General features: G+C 46.2%; 1 protein-coding gene across 7 annotated transcripts in view; it reads left to right on the top strand.

Moving 5' to 3' along the window:
- Nucleotides 1-27,670, top strand: part of ATP11A (ATPase phospholipid transporting 11A) — a 2,308,865-nt gene that overhangs the window by 1,752,262 nt on the left and 528,933 nt on the right. For all 7 annotated transcript variants that reach the window (XM_069636989.1, XM_069636990.1, XM_069636983.1 and 4 more), the window contains exon 19: nt 11,808-12,059. In XM_069636989.1, coding sequence (XP_069493090.1) covers nt 11,808-12,059 — 252 coding nt within the window. The remainder of the gene's footprint in view (nt 1-11,807; nt 12,060-27,670) is intronic.

The raw sequence follows: 27,670 nt of genomic DNA on the forward strand, positions 1-27,670 counted from the left end.
GTGTGCTGCATTTTCCTCAAGCTTTCCTAATGGATGATGGCTTCTTGTCATCCTCTGGCCATAAAAACCCTTGGTTTTGTGTTTTGCAATTTGGTGTTCCAATGCACTCTTGAGTCAGTTGTGGTTATTTATGCTAGTCTTAACCTTGGTTTTTAGAATTCATTCCTCACAGGGTGCTGCTGTGTCCTGCAGAGCTATAATTGCTGGTCTACATTGGGATTTTTTGCTTGCCATAGATTGGTCTGAAACCTTGATGTTTGCATACTTTTATCGCTAACCAATTTGTCATGGGGGATTGATAACATTTAAATGTGCATAATGATGGCCTCTGCACATTTCATAGAATTGTCATTCTAATGGATTCCTTCCCCCCACAGATTCCCCGCCTGATATCTTTCTCCCAGCACAGCTGCTCTTCAGAAACAAATGTGCTGCATGACGGATATGACGTCGGGTCCAGTATAGATTAGGTGCTGTGCCCTGTGACCTTGGTTCCTTTTTTCTGCAAACTCGGCTTGCTTCAGGAATAGGCTTCATAGAAGTTTACTATTTTGCACCATGCAAAATTCAGTGACTAACTGGGTTTATGCCTTGTGCCAACTTTGGACTACATGATTTGTCTATAATGTTTGGGTGATGAATATGACACGCAGGACTGTGGGGTCTTGCCAATCTATGCAACATGAAGCTTTTTGGGTGCAGGCTGAAATTGCTTTCTTTTTTCCACAAGAAAAAGGATTCAAGACTTTCTCATTGGAGCAAACCAGACGCAGAGGGTCGTACCAATCAATGTTCCTAAGTCTGTATGGACAAAAAGAATCGTAAGAGTTCACCTTCTCACAGCAGTTCCTCCAGGCATCATTCTTATTCCTCCTTGAGGAAGAGATGTCGCCAATCCAGGGACTCCTCTGAGGATAATAGCATTTCGAGGGGATTGTGTCCTCCGACGTATTCCATATCTATGACAGGTAATCACCACAGCTGTGCTGCTTCGGAACATATTCAGCATCTGCATCCTGCGTCGATGATGTCAATACGCTCCCTTGAGGGCCTCCGTCGAGCCGATGTCACCGGATGTTATAAGTAGGACGCACGATGCCCATAGCCTCAGTTCCATTTTTTATGCGAACTTGGTTGTTTGTGAAGATCTCATGTCTTTGTTTTCTTCTACCCTGCGGTCGGGTTTCAAGACGTGTCGGGATTCTGGTTCCAAGATGTCGCTTATGGACCCGCACAACGTCTGCCTCTGGTGCCTCGGCGAGGACCAGGCCACCGATGACTGTGACGATTGCCAGTCTTTGACGTCGAAAGCCTTGTGGGAGCGGAAGAAGAATCTATCTGTAGGTAGGGTTTCCAAACCCCGAAAGTCGATATCTGCGGGGCTTTCGACCGACGATTTGAGGGGCGACTCTCCGTGTCGGCGTAAGTCCAGGGGGGTCTCGGTCCCGGAGTAGTTCCCGCCATTCCTCTGCCTCTTCTGGGAACTCGCGGAAGCGCCGTCACCGGTAGCCTTCCCCGTCCTCGTCCGAGGACTCCGCCAGACGGCAGGTGGCTTGTCCCAACAAGCATTCCTCTCCTGCGGAATGGGACGCATTTCGTAAGGAGATTATGGTGATTTTTGAATCACAGGGCTCCATTCCATCCGCGCCTTTGTGAGAAGCTGGTAGGGAACACGCTAGGGCCACCGCTCGCATGCCTTCGAGCTCGGGCGGTCGGGGCGATCATCGGGAGCCTTCGAGGTCAGGATCAGACAAGGTAGATCGCTCTGCCATGCCCGCTCCAGGTCCCGGTCCTCGACGCCCTCGAGACCATCGGAGCCTGTGACGTCTTCTAAGAAGACGTCAACGCATCGGCACTATGTCCGTCGAGGGACTCTCTCGAGGCTCTGCCTCCGAGGAAGTCATCGAGGCCGTCGAAGGACACGCTCGGGGCTCCGGCCTCGAGGCCGTTGTCGAAGCCCTCGGCGCCACGCTCGACGTCGACACATTTTGAGGAGGCTTTACCGGAGGTACCCCGTGCATCGGTGGAAACTCTGAGGAAGTAAGTGAGGTCTGTATTTGAACCTTTTTCTGTGCCCTCATCCACAGATTTATTCCAGCCTCTGGATTACATCGCTGAGGTGGATGAAGGGTCTGATGATGGTTTGGTTCCTGATGAGGTTCCTGACGAACTGTTGTCTGGTCATAGCCAGATGGAAGACCTGCGTCAGTCTTTGCACGACGCCAGTGGTCTGGTCACCTCTACAGAGGTTGAGTTCGGGAGGCCTGAGCCTGACACGCACGCCGAGTCTTCATACCGGCGTCTCATGTCGAGGGTGACGGAGTACTTGGGGTGGTCTGCGCCACCAGTGGATTTTCTGCAGAATGACCTGACCGATAACTTGGACCAAGGTCCACCAACTGACCCGGTACTTCCATTTCATATGGCCTTGCAAAGAAGGGTGGTGCCGGCTTGGACTGCACCGGAGAGTCTCCCGGCAGTGGGTAAGTCGTTGCCGAAAAAGTACCGTCCAGCCAGTGGCGACTCCTGCTACTTGTCAGCGCACCCTACTCCGGAGAGTTTGGTGGTGCAGGCGGCTACGGCCCCAGCAAAGCAGGTGTCGTACCCTACCATCCCTCCTGATAGGGACGACAAATGTTTTGATGGTTGGGCGAAGCAAGTATGTTCGTCAGGGGGTATGGCTTTGGAGGCAGCCAACTCTGTATGTGCCTTAGCACGTTTCACTCACACTCTGTGGAATTGTGTATCTTTGGCAGCTGAACATATTTCCAAAGGGGAGGAACGGGATGGCATTCTTGCCCTCGTACAAGATGGCAAGGATGCCATGTGTGAATCCGTTCAATCGGATCTGGACGCGGCAGACTGTGTCAGCCGGTCCATGGCGGCGAGCACCGTGAAGCGCAGATTTACGTGGTTGCGGAAGTCGAGGTTTGCTCCTGATGTACAAACCCGGCTTCTCAACATGCCCTTTGATGGTGAACATCTTTTTGGCAACAAGGCTGACGAGAGGCTTGAGAGTTTGCAGACCTCCAAAGCAGCATCGAAGTCGTTGAGCTCTGCAGTTCGCCAACCTCCGCCTTTTCGTCCTAGGGGACAGCAATGGAGGGGAGGTTCCTTTTGATACTACTCTACCTTTGGTAGATCGAGGGGAGCTGTTACGCTCACCTGGTATCCACGGGGACGCCACCCAGCCAGTTGGTCGCTGGTGCCTTTCTCAGTGATTCCCTGGTGTGGTTCTCGGTGGACATTTCGCCTGGAAATGAAGACTGTGTTTAGGACTGGACAACCAAGGGTTTCCGCCCACCTTCCGTGTGATTTCAGCCCCTCTGGGTTCTCTTCTCACCTTTTTGTCGAAGTTGGTGGGCTCTCCATCCTGCTTCCTGGGCAGGGGCGCGTTGTCTTTCGTGGGCGTGTGCGGTCCAGTTACTTCACTGACAGCGGCCCAAGTAATGTCTTTCAGGTAGGTCTTATTGCGGTTTATGGTGTTGTTATTCTTGCATGCCTTTTCTCTGTTCGGTAGTGTCTCTTTTTATCTCCCTTAGGTGCGCAGAGCATCCGCTTGGCGAACTGGGTAGGCTGCTCTCGCCGGTGAATGATGGCGCACAATAGGCGCTATGATGCGGTAAGTAGGCGCTTTGTGCAGCGCTGCAATGTCTTGTCTTCGCTGACCTGTGTTTTCTCTTTTTCGTAGGTCGCGGTGTGCTCCCAGCACGGGTGGAGTTCCGGAGCTATGCCGGTCGAAAAGCAACCAGCCAGGTAAGTCTTTAAGCAATTCGTGGTTATAGTGTCTCTACTACCTCCTTTAATGATGTCTTTCTTCCTTTCTCAGGTCCTTCGATCCGGGCGGCGAACCGTTCCAACGGAGCTGCCCAGGAGCTGCGAGCAGTGAAGGATGGAGAGTGCAGGTAGGATTCTGCTGCTAACGATGTTCTTTGTCTTTCTGCAGGTCCGGATTTTGCTAGGCTTGTGAGAAAGCTGGACACGGTGAGCATCACGTTGCTAGTAGCAAAGTAACGCGAAGTGTGTTGTCTTGTTCGGGTGTGGTTTAAATACCCTCTGCAAAGTAGTCCAGGTAAAGTAGTCCCTAGGCCACCACACCCAAAACACTATACCGCATAGCTTGGTTCTTAGGAATCAAGCTATGTGGATGCCTCAATGTTGGCTGAAAGCCTAAATAAAGTAGTTGCTTGAGCAGATGTCTTTCAGTGGGCATGAGCCTGGCGCCAAGAGGGCCTGAAAGGTGGATGCCCGGCCTTATTTGCGATCCGAGTCCTGACTCCACCTGGCCAATGGGCCTGCCAGTGGGGGGTCAGGGCTGAGGCTCGTGACAGCAGCTGCCAGTCAAAGGGGCCAACGTAGGAGTGCCAGAGGTGGAAAACAAGGTACTAGAGGTGCCAAAGCTGCTCGGGCTGTTGCCTCTTTGCCCTCAGGCACTGCCGCAGCCGCTTCAGCTCAGTCATGAGGCCATGTCCCATGGTTCGCCGGTTGGGGGGGAAGGCTGGCGCAGCATCATGTAGAATGGCGTGCCATTACTTCAGATGTGTTGGTTCTGGAGATCATAGCCCACGGCTACTGTCTTCCTTTCCGTCAGAGGCCTCACGACAATCCACCAGGGAATCTCTCTTTGAAGAGTCGGGATCCGCTCCTTGCGCAGGAAATCAAATCCCTGCTGGAGAAAGGCGCCATAGAACTGGTGCCTGTAGCGGAGAGGAACAAGGGATGGTATTTCCCATATTTTTTGATTCCGAATAAAGATGGGGGATTGAGACCCATCATGGACTTGCGTGGTTTGAACAAGCTCCTCAGGAAGGACAAGTACAAGATGGTTACTCTTTCTCAAGTCCTCCAGGCCCTTCAACTTCAGGACTGGTTGGTGTCTCTCGACCTCAAGGACGCTTACTTTCATGTGGCGATCATCCCAAGCACAAGAAGTACCTGAAGTTCGTGGTTGGCGACTCACATTTTCAGTTTCGGGTCCTGTCGTCCGGATTGACCTCTGCCCTGAGTGTCGTCACCAAGCTGATGGTGCTGGTGGCAGCGTATCTCAGGAAAGGGGGGGATTCACGTCTACCCCTACCTGGACGATTGGTTGATCAGGGCGCGCTCTCCCGAGCAAGTCCTGGATCATCTGTCAGTCACCTGCCACTCCCTTCACAAGCTGGGCTTCTCCCTCAACTTAAAGAAGTCCCACTTGACACCTACCCAGCGGCCCCAGTACATCGGAGCAGTGCTCGACACATCTCTGGGGCAGTGTTGGCCTCCCCAGGTGAGGGCTCATCACATTCTGCAGATGGTGGACAAGTTTCAACGTGCCCAGAGTCTCCCGGTGTTCGAGTTCTTGAGGTTGCCTCCTGGCATCCTACATTCTTCTGGTGCTAGAGGCCAGGCTGCAGATGAGATCTTTGCAGTGGGCTCTCAAGATGCAGGGGTCGCAAGCCTCTAGCAGGATGTCGGATCCCGTTCAGGTGCCGCCCTTGGTCGCCCAGGATCTTCTGTGGTGGGCCGTCGAAGGCAATCTGATGAAGGGGGCTCCATTTTGGCTACTCTGGCCGGAGGTGACGATTGTGACGGACGCATCCCTCATGGGATGGGGAGCTCATGCCAACGAGATGACAGTCCGCGGTCGTTGGTCTCCGTCGGAGTCCAGACTCCATATCAATCTGTTGGAGCTGCGGGCCGTCAGGCTAGCCCTGAAGGCTTTTCTGCCATCTATGCGAGAGAAGAATGTCCTGATTCTGACAGACAATGCAGTGGCCATGCACTACCTCAACAATAAAGGGGGGGCAGGGTCTCTCCCTCTGTGCAGATAGGCTATGCAGCTCTGGTTCTGGGCCATACCGCAGGAAATTTAGATCTTTGCAGTTCATCTGGCCGGTGATGAAAAACGAGGCGGCGGACGCTCTGAGCAGGCAGAGCGCGGTCTCTCACGAGCGGGAGCTGGCTCAGGAGATTCTCCTGGAGATCTTTGCTTTTTGGGGGACCCCACAAGTGGATCTCTTTTCCACAATTGTCAACTGGAAGTGCGAAAGATTCTGCTTGTGGGAATTTCCACCAAGAGGTGCCTTAGGGGCGCGTTCATAGTGGAGTGGTCCTTCCCACTGCTGTACACGTTTCCTCCAGTCCCTGTCATTTTGCAAGTGCTGCAGAGGTTACGGAGGTTCGGTTCCCGAATGATCCTCATTGCTTTGGCATGGGCCAGGCGAACGTGGTACCCGGACGTTCTCGACATGTCCATCTGCCCTCCAAGCCGTCTTCCCTACCGAGACAATCTGCTGTCACGGGAAGGGGGTCAGGTTCTCCACCCAGAGGTCAAGTCTCTCAAACTTCATGCTTGGCTTCTGAAAGGTTGAGGTATAAGGATTGGGACCTCCCTGAAGACATGATGGAGGTGTTGCTTTCAGCCAGAAGACCCGCAACAAAGTCCCTGTACCGTTGCCATTGGAGAAAGTTCTGTGACTGGTGCAGGGTTAAGAATGTGGATCCTTTTTCATGTGTCATTCCTGTGGTTCTGTCTTTTTTTCTTTCGTTAGCCCACAAGGGCCTGCAAGTGGGTACCATTAAAGGTTACCTGGCGGCGCTGTCCATATTTAAGCACTGAGGAGTGCTCATATTTTAAGATCCCTTTGATTTCTCAGTTTCCCACCGTCACCTTGCCAGGTTCCCGGTTGGGATTTGAACCTGGTTCTGAAATTCCTAATGGGAGCTCAGTTTGAGCCTTTACATTCTTGTCCTTTGAGACTGTTGACCTTTAAAACTGTATTTTTAGTTGCGGTTACTTCCGCTCGCTGAGTGAGTTGGAGGCACAATCCGCTAAGCCACCTTTCATGGTGTTCCATAAGGACAGGGTTGCCCTTAAGGTTCGTCCTTCTTTTCTTCCGCAGGTTGTGACGGAATTGCATTTGAGCCAGAAGGTCATTTTTCCAGCATTCTATCCTCCTACGCATCCTGGTAAGGAAGAGGAGAGGCTCCATAGGTTGGATCCTAGGAGAGCTTTAAGTTTCTAGATCTCACACATGCCCCGGGTCAGAGTGGACGATCAGCTCTTTGTAGGATACGCTGGAAGGCGTTTGGGACAAGCTGTTACTAAGCATACTTTGTCTAGATGGATTATCTTGACAATCTCTGAATGTTACCGTTTGGCGGGTAAGGACCCTCCGGTAGGCTTACGGGCCCATTCTACTAGGGGTGTGGCTGCCTCTACTCCTCTGCAGAGGTGATTTCCCATTCGTAACATTTGTGAAGCAGCCACATGGGCCTCTGTCCATACTTTTGTAAAACCCTACTCCCTGGATTCTATCCATGGGCAAGATTTGGCCTTTGGCAAGGCCGTCCTCTATTCTGCAATTTAATTGGGCATTCTAAAATTCTAAATTCTTTCCCTCCTCCTTGCTTTGGTACTGCTTTGGGAGTCTGTCATAGATGTGGAATACGTCGCAGGACACAATCCCCTCGAAGAACAAGTTACTTTCTTACCTGGTAACGTTCTTTCGATGGGATGTTCTGACGACGTATTCCACATCGCACCCTCCCGACCTGCCCCTCTACAGAATTTCTTATGCGATTGCAGCTTGCGTTTCCGCAAGGCTTTCTGTAGTCCTACTGGCAGAAGATTGGTGCCGCACATTCTGGGAAAAAACTACAACTGAGGCTACGGGCATCGTGCGTCCTACTTATAACTTCCGGTGACGTCGGCTCGACTGAGGCATTCGAGGGAGCGTATCGACGTCATCGCAGGACGCAGACGCCAAAAATGTTCCGAAGCAGCACAGCTGTGGTGATTACCTGTCATAGATATGGAATATGTCGGAGGAACATCCCATCGAAAGACCGTTACCAGGTAAGAAAGTGACTTGTTCATCTATGCCAGAGGAAGGGTAGGCTACCATCTTAAAATGCTAGATATCTTTTTGCTGGGATCCACTGCCATTAGATGAGCTGACAGAGGCCCTGCCGAGATCTGTGAACGTACCCCTATGGGCTTTGCCATGATCAAAGACCCGTTATTACGCAGCACCACTCCATCTTCTGGCATCGGCTCCATCAACCATGGTACCAACGCAACTGACCGGCGCAGAGGTTCCTCTGGAATATTCCCCCGTTTTCCTAGTGGCACATTTATGTCAAATATGGAGAACATCTTTGAAGAGCGTGATCCCATCTCCCTTTGTCATGTCGCCAGAGTTGGAAATGTATCCTGGACAAACTCCAGGCGGACCTCTAGGCTTCTTTTCACTGCCTGATAGCTAAGGTGGTAGAGACCTTGGGGTTATCAGCCCCTTCCAGAGTCAAAATACATTTTGATTTGACAGACATTCTTTACGAAGATCGCAAAAGGAGACGCTGCTGCCATTTAACCAGGAAGTAGAGGCTCTGGTGCTGGAATTGTGGCCGAAGCCTGCTTGAATCCCAAACGTGGACAGCGATTTAGCAGAAAGCACCGACTGCTGCCTTCAGACATGGCTTTTCTTTCGATGCACACCTCTCCTGGGAAACGATGTGGCCCAGAGTGCGACAGTGACCATGAAAACATCATTTCCTTCCTTACCTCTACAGAGAGAATAAGTGGCTAGACGCTTGGGGAGACCGCTTTTTGGTTCAGGCGGTCTAGGCTTAATGGCATTAATGTCTCATGTGCCATAGCCAATATTCTTTTGGTCTCTGGTTTGTTGCTTCAAGCACCACTGAACACCTGCCAGCAGGTGAGATCAGCAAGGGCTTTGAGGACCTGACAAATGATGGCAAGCAGACATCCTGCCAGATCCTACAGTCGGGCCTGGGCACGATCCAAGGATACAGAGAATGTATTGAGGAGGACCCTGGTTTCGCCCTTGATGTCCATGAAAGACTCTTGGATATGCTGTTTGACTGCAACAACTTGTTTGGGGCCAAGCCCCATGAGTTCCTCCAGAATTTGCAGTCCTCGAAGGTGACTCCTAAGCCCCTTGGTCTGGCGGTCCAGCAGCAACAGCCAACTGTGCCAACACGTAGAGCCTAAGCCTTAATACCTGGCTACTGAGAGGGTCCTATAGGACCCATATATGGTGCCAGTGCTCGATAGTTATGCCTTTTTGGGTGGCTATCAACACACTGATATAAGGAATGAGATTTGTTGGATGACTTCCTCCTCTCAGCCCGAGGCTTGCCACCAAGTCCATTTATGCCTGTAAGGGGCATCGGGCTAGTGCTGGGAGAGGGAACTGGATCATTTAACTTGTCCCACATCCCGCCTTCTGGATTTTCTGCTTTCCTTGGCCTGGACAAGCCTGCAGATTGGCATTGTGATTGGGTGCCTTAACACGATTTTGATTTTCAAGATGACCCCTGAGCAGGGCTCGTTCTTAATGGTCCCCATTGTTATGCAATTTTTGTGGGGATTGTGCAGCCAGTTTTCCTCTCACCTATGTGTTGTTCCAGCATGGCATTTAAATTTAGTGTTCACATTTCTCTTTGGTGCTCTTTTTGACCCCCTGCATTTTTGTTCTTTAAGGTTGCTCCACCTGTAAGGTGATTTTGCTGGTTGCCATCAGTTCCACTAGGCGGGTGAGTGAACTCCAAGCATTGTCGGTTGAACTTCCCTATTTGTACTTTTCAAAAGAGAAGGTGACGTTGTGAGTGAGGTTGTCCTTCCTTCTGAAGGTAGTCTCGGATTTCAATCACTCTGAAAAGAATCATCTTCCTGTCATTTCTTTCTCTGCCTCAGCCTCCCAAGGCAGAGGAGCGATTCCATCAGCTTGGTCTGGTGCAGGCTCTAAACTACTACGTCTCTCAGACCAGAGACGACATGAAAGAGGTGACCCGATTTTTGTGGGTTATGCTTTTGCTCCTGCTAGCAGGACCGTACCCAAATAGATCATGTCAAGGTGGCTCATCCTTTGCACCTCGGAATGCTATGATCTTGATGGAACGGATGTGGCTAATGGTCTCAGAGATAATTAGACCTGAGGACTGGCTGCCACCTCTTCCCAGAAATGAGTCTTTGTTTTGGACATTTACCAGGTGGACTTTGCTGTACATGTTCGCCAAACATTACTGCTTGGACTTCCATTCAGGGCAGGACATTTGCTTTCATAGAGAGGTCCTATAGAGCTTTCTAGTGTAGGCGTTGTCCGTCATCACCTAAGTCCTCCAGGTCTCCGTACTGCTTTGGGAGTCTTTCACATGACAAATCCGAGGGAGGAAGGAATCCATTAGAAGAATAAATTACTTTTTTCTCAGGAATGTTAGTTCTTATGTATGTTCCTTGTCGCCCTCCCAGCCTGCCCTCTTGTGAATGCTAGCAAAAAAGGGAGGAACTTTGTTCAGAGAGAGAGAGAGAGAGAGTGTGTGTGTGTGTGTGTGTGTGTGTAAGGGGTGCGTAGAGATGTTGAGGCCCCTGCTGGCAGAAAAGTTTCTGAAAAGCAGTTGTGCTGGTAGTTGGATATCATAGATTAGGAATCCATGGGAGGAACATCCATCAGAAAGAATTACCAAGACTTAAGTCATTTATTCTTTTATCAGCTTAATATCCGAAAAAAACAGTTCTATTAAGGGATAGTGGAGCTTGCATGTTGCCTCCTGTCCTCTCCTGGAGGATTGCCTTGCTTCGGTTTCTATTTCAGATTTATTCTGGGAGTTTGTGCGCAGTATTTTGTTTAACTCCACAAATCTGCCGTCATGTCTTCATTTCTTTCTTCTTTTCTGTTGACACTTAATGTGGTTGTTCATTATTTTCTTTGCGGTTTGGTACTTTGCTTTTATTTTTTTTATAGTTAGAAGCAAGACACAGTTTGGGTGTCCGACTAGTTGCTGTATTCCAGTGTTCTATTATTTTGACTATAGTACTTCTGTTGCTGCTTGATGTGGAAACGTTAAAGAAATGCATGTCTACTACTTGCCTCTGCATTTTTTTATTACAGTCGTACTTTCCCTTACACGCTCTTGGTAAAAACACAATTGTCTAAACTGCACAGCTCTAAAAACGTATCCTAGGAAATTCGAAGTAACCATGCTGTGGCATTCCACTCGAAAAGAGTAAATGTCAATTGTTTGGGATCAGCATACTTGTCGTATGTAAGATTGCACTTCTCCTTGACAAATAACATAAGTTTTACTGTTTTGTAAACGTTTCTGCTCTGCAATTAAAAATCAGTAATTGGCCTTCAATTTGTAGGTAATTTATTCATAAGTAATGCCTGGTCCAATTGATGCCACTACTCTGACATCATTTTGTCAATTGGTTTGCCAACATTGCTCCATTTCAGTTGCACACCCCTGTCCTGGCTTTCTTTTCATGCTGGTTACACCGTTTTTCTTTTCCTGTTAATGATTCACAAATAGAAGTTACAGGATGCAAATAACAGGCATAGACGATCTACTCATACCTGGCATGGAATAAATGTAGGTCTTTGTTTATGTTGGTCAACCTATCTGGGCCCCCCCCGCAGGCTACCAATGTTTGGGGGGGAATCCTCTGTGCTTGGTTTCCATTACCTGTCCCATTGGTGCACCAAATGTGATCTGATATGGTTGCATGGTTTCATTAGTTATGTTATGCATTTGGAGGGTACAAGTAAAAAACAGATATGTCCCACTAAGCGGAGACTAGTTCTTGGCATGAATATAACAGAGGCTTGCATGTTTCAGCAGCTATTGCCAGCTTGTCAAGCTATCACCAGAGCAGAATTGTATAACCCCACAAAACCACTGGTTTTAATCTTTGTGGGTTGTCTGCATCACTGTTTACTGAAAATTGGTACACGTTTGTGAATGGTGTTACCTTGATTTTAGTAAACTCAGTCTTAACACACTTCTCTAAAAATTGTCCTCAGACTCCAGGAAAAAGCAGCTGACACAATTGAGGCTCTTCAGAAGGCAGGCATGAAAGTTTGGGTCCTAACTGGAGACAAAATGGAGACAGCTGCTGCCACTTGCTATGCATGCAAACTCTTCAGACGAAACACACAACTCCTTGAGCTGACAACAAAGAAAATAGAGGAGCAGAGTTTGCACGACGTTCTCTTTGAATTACGAAAAACGGTTTTGCGGCACTTTGACAGTTTACCGAGGGACAACTTCTCAGGGTATGTATTGGTTTTTAAACTTCCAAAGTGACAGTGATGGAATTTTCACAAAATTCGGTTGGGTGGGTGTGTGTTAAACACTTTTTTTCTCCCCCTACTTTCTCTTAGCAGGCATGAATTCCCTTCTTTTGTGTGCATTCGCCAGCTTTTGACCTTAGGCAAGAGGAAAGTGAAAGTTAAGAGAAGACGCAAACCACAGGGTGCCTTCTCATTCTTCAGAGATCATGGAGGAGATGAATGTGGCACATACCTCAGTTTCCTTTTTCCCTGCAATACAGACGCTGCTCCAAGATCTGGGCACCTCAGTTGTTACGGAGTCTGTGTGCTATTTATCATGCCTCCCATGAAGACTTGGTGGTTTGAAGGTCTCAAGTGATCTGCATCCTTCAATTGAACTCAAATTGTACATAATAAAAAAAAATTGATAAACACACAAAATGTTTCTAGAAATAAAATATCACGGTTTGATTGTAGTGATAACAGGGTACTGAGGCTGTACCAAGTGATTTCCTGGAAACCCAGTTATTATTGCTATTAGCGTCCCGTCGTACTATTTTAGCAATGTGTTTGTTTGAATCAACAGGTCGCGTGCTTGCCGCGACCCTTTGATTCAAGCAAATACACAGCAAAGATGGTCACCATGGAATCGGAAGGAGAGGCACCATGTGGAGCCCCGCTTCCTTTACCATGGCAGGCAGGGATCCAGGAACAGCGTGATAGTGCCAAAACGAAAATGGAGGTAAGGAAGAAGACGTAACAAGAGGATGGCGGGGAAGGAGAGGAGGGAAGGGGCATGACTGGGCGAGTGCTAGCAGCGTGAAGCTTGCTCTGAACCCAGGCTTGGATCTTGAAAATGTAAAAAATACTATTATGCAAAGCAAGGTACAAAGTGAATCTAAACAATGCAAGCAAATTTCTTCCACAGATCTATAATAAATACAAAATCGCCATTGATTTTTTAGCACATAATAAGAAAATATTAATTTGTAATCCGTATAATAATTTACAATGAATATGCAACAACATTAAATACTTTGTATAGACTAAAAGTTGAAGGAATATATGAAGTGTCACTTTACTTCATAGAAAAGTTGGCAAAGTCTTAATTAAAATGTCTAATAACAATTGACGGAGAAGGATATGCAACCGTCTCCAACTAACTAGTCTGTGCTGGACCGCTTAGTTTGATTCATATTTTGTCAAGTGGGCTGAATCCATGGACTTTTCATACATGCATACTTATCAAAATAGAAACAAATACCATCAGCAAGCATGCTTCAGCTACAAACCTATTGCTATGAGCCAAGTTAATGATGTCCATATTCATCAGGCAAAGTGCTTATCCTGCCATAATGTATACATGGGCTATATTTAACGTATCTCTAATTGAATGACCCGCTCTCAAATGTTTCCATGATGCTGCATGTAAAAATATCTTGGCAGGAGCGGTCGAAAAGGAATTGGGGATAATGGAAATTATTTTTAACATTTTAAGCTGATGTTATTTTTTTATGCCTTACCTGGTCTTATTGCTTTTATGGATGGAAAATTCCTTCTACGATGAATTGTACAAAAAGCTCTTATGAAGCTATAATACACTATTTAAATAAACAGTAATTAATTAGAGAAGGAATGCCGGTATGAATGTTTCAACCACCTTCTCTTTCATGGAGTGCAGGGGTAGGGACATTTGTTCTAGCTCTAGGTTACTTGTCCGAAGGGCATATTGATACCAAATGCATCTGAGTCTAATTGGACAAATAATTGCTCTCATTCCATCTCAAAGTAAGCAAGACCTCATGTTAGCATTTTATGCCTTAGCACAAGAGCAATGATCTATTCTTGTGTTGATTAATCTACAATAAGCATTGCTTGGAAGCAGAAGCTGGAGGGGTGAACATGGTTGAATTGTAGATTGATTGCCTTAAAGTTACTCTTCAGTAGTAGTAATTTGGAGATTTGAGCGTTAACAGATCTAGAGTTCTTTCATATATTGAACTTCATCCACTAAGCCAAATGTAGAGCTAAATGTTTTTGCTTAATTTATTACTCTGGGACCATTGCTACTGCGTCTCTTGAGATAATGTCCCCCAGGAGTGTGTGTGGCAGGGGTGTTTGTCCAAATAGATTCACAACACTCCAGTGGCTTCATAATGATCATGTCCGTTAGTTGTGGGATGCTGAATACATAACACAGGTTGCACTACTTAGTATAACCCCAGGAATTTAAGAAAGAATACATTTCCTACATGATGTGGCTTTTCCATAGATCACCACCCCATACGCCATTTCCATACCAATCAGTAGCCATAGATTAGCTGTATACATTTTTAATAAAACTATTTGGCTGTGATAACATGCTTTGCGCAAACCTCAGGAATGTCCTATTTACTTGTGCCGTCTGTCACTTGTCGAGTGACCAAACCTTATAAAGATAGAATAATAAACCCCAGATTCAGTGCACTTAGACAGAATTTCGCCTCTAGCATGACGTTATTTAATGCTCTTATGGAAACATCCCAGCTGCATCATGTTTAAATGAATTAAATTAACAGCAAGTGGCAGGTCATCAATGTAGCTTCTGTGGGGCTACTGGGGTCCTGGCCAGGACTGTCCTATCAGCAGCATATCAAATGATTGGTTACTGGCCTCTTTTAGACTGTGGAAATGGGTGCAGCCTCCTCCAATGCTGTGGCTGGGAAATTTGCATACGAATTGAAAAACAAGGCACTGTTGTCTGTATATTTCTAATAGATCTATCCCTCCCACAGAAACTTCATCTTTTGAAAATGTGGTTCAGTGCACCTCACAGGTAGGCATTGTTCAAGCTCCTTTGCACCAGGCCCCAGACGTAGCGTCACTAATCCATTTACTTGGAGCCGTCGCCTCATTCCATTCTTTTTTTCTGGAAGTCATACCGAGGAATGTGTTTTCCACACAGGAACAGTACCATGGTGACTGCAATTGTTTTCTTTGTCACCAAAATCTGACTGAAAGGCCAGTTTGGTATGTCATTTCTCCATGTTGGTGACACATCCACAATGTCTTGTATCTTATGCCTACAGAAAGACCACGACACTGAGAAGAGAGGATCCTGTCAGTTAATGTGCCTGAAAGTGGCTCAGGGGCATACTGCCAGCCTTTTGCCTGCTTCTAGAAAGGTTTTTTCTCCAGAGAAAACTGCACCTTTTGAAAAGGCTGTCCACAACCGAGAAAACAGCATCAGTGTATCGTTCTGGGGGAGAAGAAAATGCAATATCACTTGTATAGTGAATAACCTTCTTCCTGAACCCATTCCTAATTATCAAGGAACCAACATCTTAGTTCTAAACGTCACTCGGTCTTATGAATCTGTATTGCAACTTATTTAAGTAGGTGACAAAATTCCTTACCTACTTCCTTGTACATGCCAGAGGATCGGGAAACATCCAGTCAGGCAAAGGTAAGTGTTTGAAAAAGCACCTTTGGTTGACCTATCTGGGCTTCACTCCTTAAGAATAGTTCAGTGCACCACAAACCCCGCTCCTGAACGCCTAAAGGCTCGGGCCTGGGAAAGGAATCTGAAGAGCTGATTCATACTATGTCGTCCTCTGCGGCAAAATCCTTGGCACCAGAGTCCTACATATCAACTCCAGTTTTGTCAGAACTCCCATCTGCACCCCAGCAGAGACCCTCATCTACGGTCTCAGCGTGGCAGTTGCGCAGGGATCTTACAGAGCAGTTTTGCGTGAAGAAGTGGAGGATTTTTAATATTTGGAGCATGATGGACACACCCAATTCCCATAATGCAGGGATATGTTTGTCTCTGAAGAATTAGGTAAACACACAGGAAGTCAGAGTTTCCCAAAGTTTGAACTGGATGCTCTCTCTGAAGAGGCTCTATTGGAGTTGACAAGAAATGTTAGGGTTGCTAGTGGCCTAGATACCTTTCCTGATTCTGAGTTCATTGAGGCCCATATTTAGGCCCAAGGACCAGACCATTGCTCCTTTTAGTGCTGTGTTATCAAGGGCAGTGAAAACTCTACATTCGGTTGCATTCCCATCTGAAAAGATGGGCATGCACACCATTACTGACACCTTCAGCTGAAGGTCCCCTAAGTACCTTTACTGACTTTCAGTGGGGCTTTCACTCAAAGGTTGATGCCCATATGGAACAGGCCTGCTTCTGTGCCGTTCATGCTTAAGAGACCTGGAAATATTTGTGGTCCAGGCTGTAACCATGTGGTTAAAGCATACAGCCTTTCCGACAATGACCCCGAATAGAGGACGTCAAAAATTTGATGTGGGGTTTGTTTTTGGCTGTTAGGAACCTTGCTCTTTGTGGTTTTAAAGGGTTTGGGGAGCAGCTGAGATGATGATGCAGGCTTCTTTTCAACTACCTGTGCAATATGATGATATGGTAAAACACCTACGGACCCATCTAAGCACAACATACTGTGTGGGGCATGCATGGGTAAAGTGGTGGTGCTATGGCATGCCTGCTGGATGAAGACCGTTAACTTCACACCGGATGACCATACCAAATTGCTAGATGTGTCGTTTGAAGGCTCAGATAATTTTGGTACCCAAGCTGACTAGAGCATTTGAACATGCAAGTCCTCTCACCAAATGCCACATATTTAGTGATGTCAGCCCTTTTCGTCTTCTCTTCGAGGATGGAATGATCGAGGCAACACTTATCGAGCCACACATGCCAACACCCAGTCTGCACCCTACTTCTACGCATCTGAAAACCAACAGAACCTCATCTACATCCCATTTGTCACCATCTACACTCAACCTCCAACCCCCCCACGCATCAACTGATACATGCTCCCTCTGCAGTTCTACATGCAGCAGGCATTCCTGGCTGCATCACCACTCACAATCTAGACACAATTCTGAGCACAGTGACATGGTTCACCCCCACCTCCATCTGCAGCCTGGATTTTCCCTTTCCCACAGGCTACAGCATCCAAAATAAGGTCTTAAAGACATGCACCCTGCAGGAGCACACATCACACCCATCCTTGCAACTATACACTTGCCACTTACCAATCACCCATGCTCGGAGAGCTACCTTACACTTGATCTTCTGCGCACTCCAAACAAAAAACGCCTTTCTATATTAAATCACAGACCTCTTACATATAGGACAATATATCACATATCACAGGGTGGTCCAGCGAATTAAAGTAACATGGTCAGAGATCCTATTGGAAGAACAACCGGACACTGCCATAGATATAATATATGATATAGCAGAGGGAGGGCATGAGATATCCAGGATATATGAGCTGGTAATGTCCAAAGTGGGAAAGGAAGTGGTACGTCTACAACAGGACTGGGAAGAGGAGGTGGGTGCCCCAATGAGTGATGGAATGTGGGAGCGGGCCCAAGGGTACCACAAGAAGGTGTCAAGGAATGCGAGGTTACAGCATATTCAGTTGTACATTACCCACAGAGCTTATATGACATCCCAAAGGATAGCTAAATTCAGTAATGCAGAAAGACAAATATGCCCCAAATGTGGTGAAGAAAACGCTGGGATGACGCACATGTTCTGGGCGTGCCCGGAAATGGAGACATTTTGGGGAGAAATAGCCCACAGATTCGAGGAAAGGGGGATTAAGATAACTGTGGAAATAGCCTGGGCGTGTCTGCTTCAGGCTTTCCCCAGAACACGTAAACTTAAACATGTAAGCAAACTAAAGGATTTGGCGTATATACTGGCGAAGCGTAGGATTGCCATGGGATGGAAGGCATGTCACAGACCTAGGATTGAGATATGGTGGAAAGACCTTGAGAAATGGGCATAAGCCGAAACTGTAGTATGGCAGGATGCTAGTAACATGGGAGGGCGGGGGAGAAGCAGAAACTCTGATAAGCTGGAAACGCCTAATAGCTACACTATTTGGGTCCACACAAGAGGGGTCAAGCGACCAGGACCCGGCAGAGAGCACGAGTAGGGAAACCCCTTTGTAAACTGCAGAAGTAGATCACGAAGAGATGTAGGCTTGGGAGAGGGGGGGGGGGGGAAGCAGTCAATAATGATTGTGGTGTTAAAAATGTGACATATTGTAAGATGTACTGTAAGTTTGGTGGTTGTTTGTTGGTTGTTTGGGTGACATAAAACTAATAAAAGAAATAAAGAAATAAATTAAAATAATCACTGACCTCATCACAACAGTATCTGAAAACAACACAACCGTTTTCCTCAGAGATCTTAACCGACCTGGTAACCATGCCACAATGAAAATCATTGAGATTCTACTTGAACTGCTGACGTTCATGGACATCAAGCAACTGTACCACCTCTCCAGCCATCGTATGTCTTTCCCCCAACTTTTGGGCTGGATAGACCATGCAGCCATACCCATCATGATCAACTAAACACCTCTCCTCCACCGGGGCTAGACAAAATCTATTAAGACACCCCAATGCTCTTTCAAGAAATGTCCCATATACTCACTGGAACCTCATCACCTTGGTCTTTACGTGCGATCCCTCTGAGAATGTTAATGCTCAGCTCAGTACAATCAACCACTTCAAAACGTGGACCACCACCCCCCATACACCACTAAAACTTTGACTAAACATTTTCTGTTCACACCTTGGTACACAAGAACTCCTAGATGGCAAGTGTGCCATAAACAGACAAGAAAGTGCTGCAGAATATCCCACTAACTAGTAGAACTTGTCTCACTGAGAACCCCTCTTTTCAGAAGCCTTGACAATAATCACTGCAGCAACAGCAAACTACAATAAAACAGCCATCATGTAAGTATCAAACAAGAGCAGTTTGCTCATCCAAGCCCTGAATCACTGCATCAACCCCCCTGTTAGGCCCTGCAGTAACTCAATTAACTGACAAATGTGACGTAATCAACAACTTCTTCACAGAAAGGATAAGCACATTGACAACTCCAAACACGACACAGATGTCCGACCAATGCCAGACCACAACATATCTGGACGGACAGATTATAGGATGATTACTCACAAAAGCCCTCAAACCTACCATCTACAAAGACACTATCATACCCTCCTATATTGTGAGGGGCATCACGGGCGAAGCACTTGCACCACTTCCAATCAACAATACATCCCTCACACAGGGCACCTTCCCAGATGCAAGTAAAATGGGACAGATCATCCCTCTGCAGAAGAAACCCACACTTGAAAGATGACCTGGCAAACTGTCGCCCTCATGTGTCTACTCTTTCTCTGTTTGGTGCTTCCATCCAGGTGCACAAAAGGATCACCCGGTACAGAAATATCAAGCCAGTTTCTATGCACTATGCAGCAGAGAGAACACCGTCCAAGTTATTGAAGAAGCCCTACAAATCCTTGAAAAAAGCTGAACTCTTGCTTAATCTTAGTACTAAACCTCTGCTGCCTTCAATACCATTGACCATGAAGCAAGCCCTCAACATCTTCTCCATGTTCTTTGATGGTAAATTCCTGGCACTGTTCGCCACCTGCCTCTCCAACAGAGACCAACTAATTCAGATGGGCTACAACAGATCCAAGCAACGCTGAGTAACTTCTAGAGTTCCACAATGCTCTATCCTGGCTCTTGTCATGCTTGATCCCTACCCCTGCAACCTCCTGTTGTTACTACTTGCCAACATAGCCATGAAGATACCCCAAAGCAGAAGACACACTACTTTACCTAAAGATCAATGACCTCCATTGACTCAAACGCTGGCTGACCTCATCCAAGCCTGGATATGAACTACCTGCCTGCTGCTCAGCCCAATGTGGACTTAATTCATTCTCCAAGAACACCCCACCAACAACGCATTCCAGAATTATCAGACTGACATCAAGCTCAACCGATTCACACGTCAACCCTCACCCAGTGGGAAATCTCTTGGCTTCACTATTAGCTGGGACCTTTCATTTAAAATGCACATCTCTAAGAAGACACAAGTAGCATGGTATCTGCATACACTCCCCAAATGCAAGCCTTGTAGCCTTGCTCAGAGTTTCGGAACATTTGTCCAAGCCCTAGTCATTTCCCATTTGGATGGTGGCCACTCCCTATTTGCAGGCGTCCCAGATTCCACCTTGGCTCCTCTAAAACCCATCCAACATGTTGCAGCAAACGTTATCACAGGATTAGGAAAATTAACCGGATCACCCCATCCTCCGAGCTGCTGATTAGATTTTCAAGCACATATTGTATTGAAAATTGCCTGCATTACCTACAATGAAGTCACAACCATAACACTACTATCCCTGGATCAGAAACTCGCCATCTCCAGTGGTCATCGCGGTGTGCAGTCATAATGTCGACATCAATAATGTCGACAGTCAAAATGTCGACAAATTAATGTCGAAAAACAATAATGTCGACAAACAAAAATGTCGACATTTTTCGATATTTTTTCGAAATTTAACTTAGTGCATGCATAAATAAATAAATATATATATGATGTGGTGAGTATGAGGGGTGGTTGGGGGGGTGGCAGGGGGGTGTTGGGTGAAGGGGGGGTTGGGGGGGGACCCCCCCATAGTAAATACAATTTTTATTTATGTAATTATTGAATAAATAAATAAATAAATAAATAATTGGTATGTGTTGAGTATGAGGGGTGAAAGGGTGGTTGGGGGGGTGTTGGGGGGGTGGCAGGGGGGTGTTGGGTGAGGGGGGGTTGGGGGGGACCCCCCCCATAGTAAATGATCCTTTTTTAGTTTATTTATTTATTGAATAAATAAATAAATAATTGGTATGTGTTGAGTGTGAGGGGTGAAAGGGTGGTTGGGGGGTGTGGGGGGGTGGCATGGGGGTGTTGGGTGAGGGGGGGTTGGGGGGGGACCCCCCCCATAGTAAATGATCCTTTTTTAGTTTATTTATTTATTTAATAAATAAATAAATAAATAAATGGTATGTGTTGGGTGTGAGGGGTGAAAGGGTGGTTGGGGGGTGTGGGGGGGGGGTGGCAGGGGGGTGTTGGGTGAGGTGTTGATAGTTTTAAGGGTTTATAGTCATAATGTCAAAAAAAAAAATGTCGACATTTTTTTTTCGAAAAAATGACTTTTTACATTATAAGTATAGGATGTCGACATTATTATTTTCGACATTTTTTTTTCGACATTTTTGTCTGTCGACATTTTTTTTTCGACATTATGACTATAAACCGGTCATCGCACCACTGTAAGCCACAATATTGCCTGGCTGGAAACAAATAACTTCAAGGGGGGACAATAGGAAACAGGACTTATCCTATTATGCAACCTGTGAGGGGAAAAGACAGAATTCGAAGTAAAATGTAAATGCACATGGCCCAGCAAAGCTGTACTCCATCTTTAATCAATGGATGTTAAAGTGAAGAGAAACAATGTATTCACTGCATGTTTTTTTACATTCAGCCACATTTACACAATTAGATTGTAGACCGCTACCTGCCTTGAACATTAGAGAGGAGGCATTGTTGATATCTTCACGCTTCATTTGTTGCAAGAGTGCACTATTAAGCCATTGATCTCTTGCCAGCTGTCTTATCAAGTGATTAACTGGGTATTCAGCTTTGGGTACTATTGTGAATGGAACACAACGCAGCATGTTATGAATTAGTTTCACTTTGATGAGATAATAGAACTTGCAGTCTGTGTAATGAAACCTATACAACAGTAAAAGATCTACCTGCTTGTTGAACCCTGAAAACAGGGTCTCACTCTTTGCTATTTAAAGGATTTTTATTTCTCTTTCCATTTTGAGCTTGCCTCCTGCTTCGCTGTGGTAATAATCTTCTTTTCTTAAACTGACCTCACAGAAACAGGGCTGCATCAATGTATGCATCAACCGCATCCCTGGTAGTAGTTAGCAACACAGAAACAAATACTCCCTCCCACCCCCCCCTGACCTACATAATCAGCCCTAAATTCCTCACTCTAGAGCCCCCCATATCGATACGATCGTCCTCCACCTTATTTGTAACCCTCTAGATGCATTCTTTATGTTCAGCACTCAGTTGCTTCCCAGCATTGTTTGCACTGTTTACATTCCAAACATACACGTGATGCAGTCATTCTGCTCCTCCAGGGGCTGCAGTAACTCAAAACTGAAAGCTTTGGCTTTGCTGCACTCTTGTACATTGGCCTCCAAACCTTCCTTGTTTGCTACCTTGATTGGCCAACATATCTCCTCTGGGGGGGCAGGTATGGATTCTTCAAAAAGACTTGGCAATATATAAATTCAGACATATGATTGTTAGAGAGTGTAGGCCAAGGTTTCTCCCTCCTTTTTTTTTTTTTTGCAAAAACCTTCCCAACCCTCTCCACCTCCCTCAGTCTTTCCATCTGCCAGAACCGCTCCTCCTCAAGAAATTGCTGTCGTCAGAAGTCTAGGAAGGCTGTACTTCTTGTTACTTCCTGGTACTGAAGAAGGATGGATGACTATGTTCTATCCTGGATCTGAGACCCCTCAACAAGCTCATCTAAAAGAACTGGTTCAGGAAGGTCACCCTGGCACAGATCTCCAGGCTTTGAAGTTGCATGAGTGGACTTGTGTCTTTAGATCTACAGGATGCGTAATTGCACGTCCCCATCTAGCTCAATTGTCAGCAATACCTTTGTGGTGGGAAGCACTGACTACCAGCTCAGAGTTCTCCTGTTGGTCCTCACTTCCGCCCCTAGTGTAATCACAAAGGTCATGGCGGTGGTGGCAGCTCATTTCACACGAGTGATTTGTGTAAGTATTTTCTTACTTGGAGGCTGGCTCCTGTGTGCCAGATCAAGAGTATGCACTGGAGGATCTTGAGATGACATGCAATCCCCTCCACAAGTTAGCTTTCTCAATCAACCTAAAGAAGGCCTTTCTGCCCCCTTCCACATGCCCACAGTTTATTGGGGAAGTCCAGGATGCAGAGCAAGATCTGGCTTTTCCTCCTCCAGGTAGAGGGGCACACATCCAGACCATGGTAGTCCTCTTGCATCCAAACCAAAGACTCGCCGTTATTTTCTTGAGTATGCGAAGGCTCATTGTACCCGTTTCTTTATAGTCCCATCAGCAAAACTGTGCAGGCGGTCGCAACTGTGGTCCCATTTCAACAGGTACAGGATAGACATTATCCCAGTGCCCTCCACAGGTCTTCAGGGACCTGCTTTGGTGGGCACCCATGACCAAATCCCTTCAGGGGGAGCATTGTGGCAGCCTTGGTTGACAGTTACCCTCATCGCAAACGTGTCCCTGATGGGATGTAAAACTCCTCTGCAGGTTCTTTCAGTGAGCGGTGTGCGGGAAGGCCGGGAGGCGTCCCTACAAACAAGCTTACTGAATTGAGGGCAGTTTCTCTAGCTTTGCATTAATTCTTACGCATAACCAGAGGATTGACTGCCTTGATACTCCTGCAAAACACTACCACCATGCACACCATTAACAAGATGACCTGTGTCTGTTGCTGAAACTGTGCAGGGAGGCCATGCTCTTTTGTGTTTAAATGATCAAGAACGAGGTGATGGTTTTTTTCTGCACTGGCAGTCTTAACTTTTAGGTGGATCTGCTCAGTCGGCTCTCTAGAGTCTCCCATGTGGGGGAGCTAAACAGGGAGTTTGTGGAGCTGATCTTCTCTAGGTGGGGCATTCCCCAAATCCACCATTTTGCTTGCAGCTTTAACAAGAAGTGCAAGTTCTTCTGCTCCTGTGAGGTCCCAGCTCGGGGCTCCCTTGATGCACTGGTGCTTCTCCGCAAGTTCAACCTGTTGAAGAGATTCCCCCAGTTTTGGCTGATTCCTTTGGTGCTGAGGAAATTAGAGTAGAGCGGAAGAACTATGTTCATGATTGCTTCGGATTTGGCAAGGAGGACCTGGTGTCCAGTCATGTTAAACATGTTGCTTGATGGATCTCATGATGGAAGGATTTTCTGACACAAGCTTACGACAGAGTGCTTCACCCCAATGTCAGGATGCTGAGCCTACAACTTAATTGACTTTGTTCAATTTATTTGATTCATGGTAGCATTGCACAAAGCACATTTGCACCTTATTAGCAAATAGCACACTACAAGTCAAGCACCCAATGTAATTTATTTATTGGAATATAAACAGGCCTATGTGATAGTGATCATTGACATAAGTGGCATAGTGAAAATATTCTCTAAAGAAACAAGTCTACTGTTTTGAATCATTTGATATAAATTTATCGAAGGCAATACTAACTAAAGATTGCTAAACAGTTGGGCTGAAACTTTAGTTGTGTACGAGGGCTAGGATTGGAAACCTACCTTTATTTACAGTCTAGCATTTGGTTGTGTGCTAGAATCTCAAAAACCTAGCAGCACTACACCAAAGGATCTACTTTAACTAAAACAGCATAGAGGCACAGGCATTTATGATCTGACAATCAACCTGTACATTGTATTTATGAGTGTCAAATTGTACATTATCTGGGACGGGCGTTTCCAGAGCTACTCTACAAAGCCCCTCAAAGCATCGTTAAGGTCCTGTTGGTGTTGGAGGCTTTCCCAAGAGCATGCACTCATTTGTCTTCCATAAGGTGGTGACTGGTTAATCAAGGCTAAGTTGGCAGTTGATTGTGCACCATCACACTAAGAAGTGCATGCTGCTTATTACTTGGTGTTCTTGCTGAACTTAAAGCGCATTCCTTGAGCTTTGAGCAGGGTCCAGTTCATTAGAACAACCTTGCATCCTTAGGCCAGTAATACTTTACCCGTTTTCAAGAGTGTTAGAATAGATTTTTCTAGTATCAACATTTCCTCCATAGTCCATGGACCCCCAAACCTTTGCATTTGTTTTTGTATCCTAACCTGACTTTTTATAGTGGAGCACAGCCATCATCTGCACTACATTGGACTTTAGCTCATGGTTATGGGGAAACTGTCACGTCCTTCAGACTGTCTGTACTGAGAAACTTTGTTTCTCTTAGTCTTTGACTTTGATTCCACTTGTTGGTAACGTTTGATCATTTTGCAAAAAACCTTACAGTACCAAGAAATTGTGACTTTGTGTTTTATGGCCCAAGACACCCTCAAAGGAATTTTTGGTGATTGTACAATGTGCCTCGAAACAGGATGGTGGCAGCCGTAGCTTTTTCTTGTATTTGTGTAACTTTTTCGGAGCCTTACTGTGTTAATTGTGTCTGGCTCCTGACTGTGGCTACTGGCTAGAGTCTAACATGGCTGTGCCATGAGATATTTTGTCTGTTCCTTTGGCTTTTTGTCCCTTTGCTTTCTCCCTTCCCTTTCAGGACCAAGATTTCCTTTTTTGGGCATGCAGTTGCTGCTGTTTTCTCCGGCCGCTGCAGCTCACGCGTGTATGGACAGAGGAAGATGGCTGGGACTGTCTTGTCCCAATCCACACTACTTGTGTCTGGTGTGCAGCTGAGCATGAGGACCCCAGTGGTCCCTGATTGGACCACTGCTGGTGTGCATGCATGGAGCAGATCTTGCCATTGGGGGCGGCTAGCACAAGCCCTCACCTGTCTGTGGATAAGGGGGCGGGGGGTACTGCAGCCATTCCAGCAGATCTGAAGAAGGAACCAAGTGTCCTGAGGAACCTAGCAGAACGTATGACGATCCTGAGATTCACTTGAACTCTGGCAACCAAATCCTGAGGCTGTCCTTTTGGAGCGCTGCTTTGTGCCTGATCCCAGAAGACCTACGTAGGTGCTTCGAACCCTTGGAGTGATGGGACCAATCACTTTCTCCTCCTGGTAACCCTGCAAGTGAGCCTGTTTGGAAGTGTCCCTAAGCCATCCAGTGGGCTGTCCAGTTTGGACCTAGGTTGCCGTGCAGAAGCGTCGCCATTTTGAGTTTTGACCAGAGACTTTGGGGAATCCCCGCTTATCCAACAAAGCAGATTTTGATTTAAAACTTGGCGTATCATGCTCTGCCTATATCTATTCACTCATTCCGTGTTATTTGAGCAATACAATAACTGCAACGAAAATATATTTAATTCTTCACAAGGTCCGCCGACACGTGTTTCGACCGCGGTCATTTTCAAGGCAGTCGTCCAGATAACCAGGATAAAAATCACTTAGAATTTGATATTGGACACGGTTGAATCCACTTAAACTGTTCAAAAGATTACAAGCGTATAGTTGCCCAAAGTAGCAGTTGCACTAATATGTTGCGCGCAAGAGTGAGATTCAACCCAGGACATATTTTACTCTCCATTATGACTAGGTAAAAGATATGCTATTGAATTATATTGCTGTTTGGAGCAAAAGGGGATTAGAAACCTTCCGCATCATCATATCAAACATTTTGAGGCGCGCAACATATTAGTGCAACTGCAACTTTGGATAACTATATACTTGTAATCTTTGAACAGTTTAAAGAGGATTTTCAGTGATTTCTATCCTGGTTATCTGGACTACTGCCTTGAAAACAACCACGTTCGAAACACGTGTTGGCTGACCTTCTGAAGAATTGAATATGTTTTTGTTCCAATTGTTTCAGTTATTGTATTGCTCAAATAACATGGAATGAATTAATAGATATAGGCAGAGCGTGATACGCCAAGTTTTAAATCAAGTTTTAAATCAAAATCTTTCAATTCTTGTAGGTGTTTCTGGGTGCACCTACACCCAGATTTGGCGACGCAGCCAGCCATGTCTAAATGGTTAGTGTACATAGCGCACCCTATAGGGACATACACCCACACCAATTAAAATGTTGTTTATCCAACATAGCACCCTTCTGCTGAAGTTCGTGTCAGCACCTTTAGGCCATGAAATAGAAGGCTACGTCATACTGCTCTAGTTGGGTCCCCCTGCATCACTGTGTGACATTGACGGTAACTGAAGGCGGTTTCCCCGTGTTCCTTCCAGTGCCTGAGACCGGCTGCACTAGTGTTTTCTTAATTCTTCATCGGAATCAATAGTAACAGCTCCTGTCCCATACCGGACCTGTAATCATACAGGCAGCGCCTGTGCATCTGGAAGCCGAACGAAAGGTGGAAAATTGTACCTCTGAACACCTCCAGACCTGCCAAGTCTGGACGGAAACCGAGCTAAGGACGGTGAGTAGTGGTGTTACTTAACTGTGGCCCTTTGTTCATGAAAACGCATTTATACATTTTAAGGTTATTTTTGGCCTTCCTGTTGGCTTGGATAGTGTACGCTGCCTAAGCCCCTCCAAATGTTGGGCACAGCTTTGTTCCTTGTAGCAGATCCTCTCCTGACTCTTGGAACCCATTTTACCCCTTCAGAATTCTTGCCCTAACTTTTTCCTGCTCTCTAATTAAGAAGTACTTGTGAACCTTACGCACGACCGTGCGCTTTTACGCTCCCATTAAACATTGAGCACAAGGCTCCATTCATCTTAGGGCTGGACTATAAAGTTGTGGTGCTATACAATTTATTCACCCTTTTCCTCTCCAGGTATTGGTGGAGTTAACTTTCTCGCTTTGACTGCAGTGAGTGTATTTATATTACAGAGTCTGTTGGCTTGTGTGATGTTTTACTAGTGCATTTCATTATTTGTGTTTTTATTGGGGCTATAATAAATAGTGTATTTTGTATAGTATTGTCTAATTGTAATTCTTGGTGTTTCACTGTATGTGCTCATTGGAGACCCCTGATCACCCTCACACCTCCTGAGAATCTACCCTGAATAGGTCTGGATATCTTCCCAGAAGTGTCTCTTGTTCCTCTAACAAGAG

This window comes from Ambystoma mexicanum, chromosome 7p (assembly GCF_040938575.1).
Source record: "Ambystoma mexicanum isolate Mex_15411 chromosome 7p, UKY_AmexF1_1, whole genome shotgun sequence".
In the NCBI taxonomy this organism is placed as follows: domain Eukaryota; kingdom Metazoa; phylum Chordata; class Amphibia; order Caudata; family Ambystomatidae; genus Ambystoma; species Ambystoma mexicanum.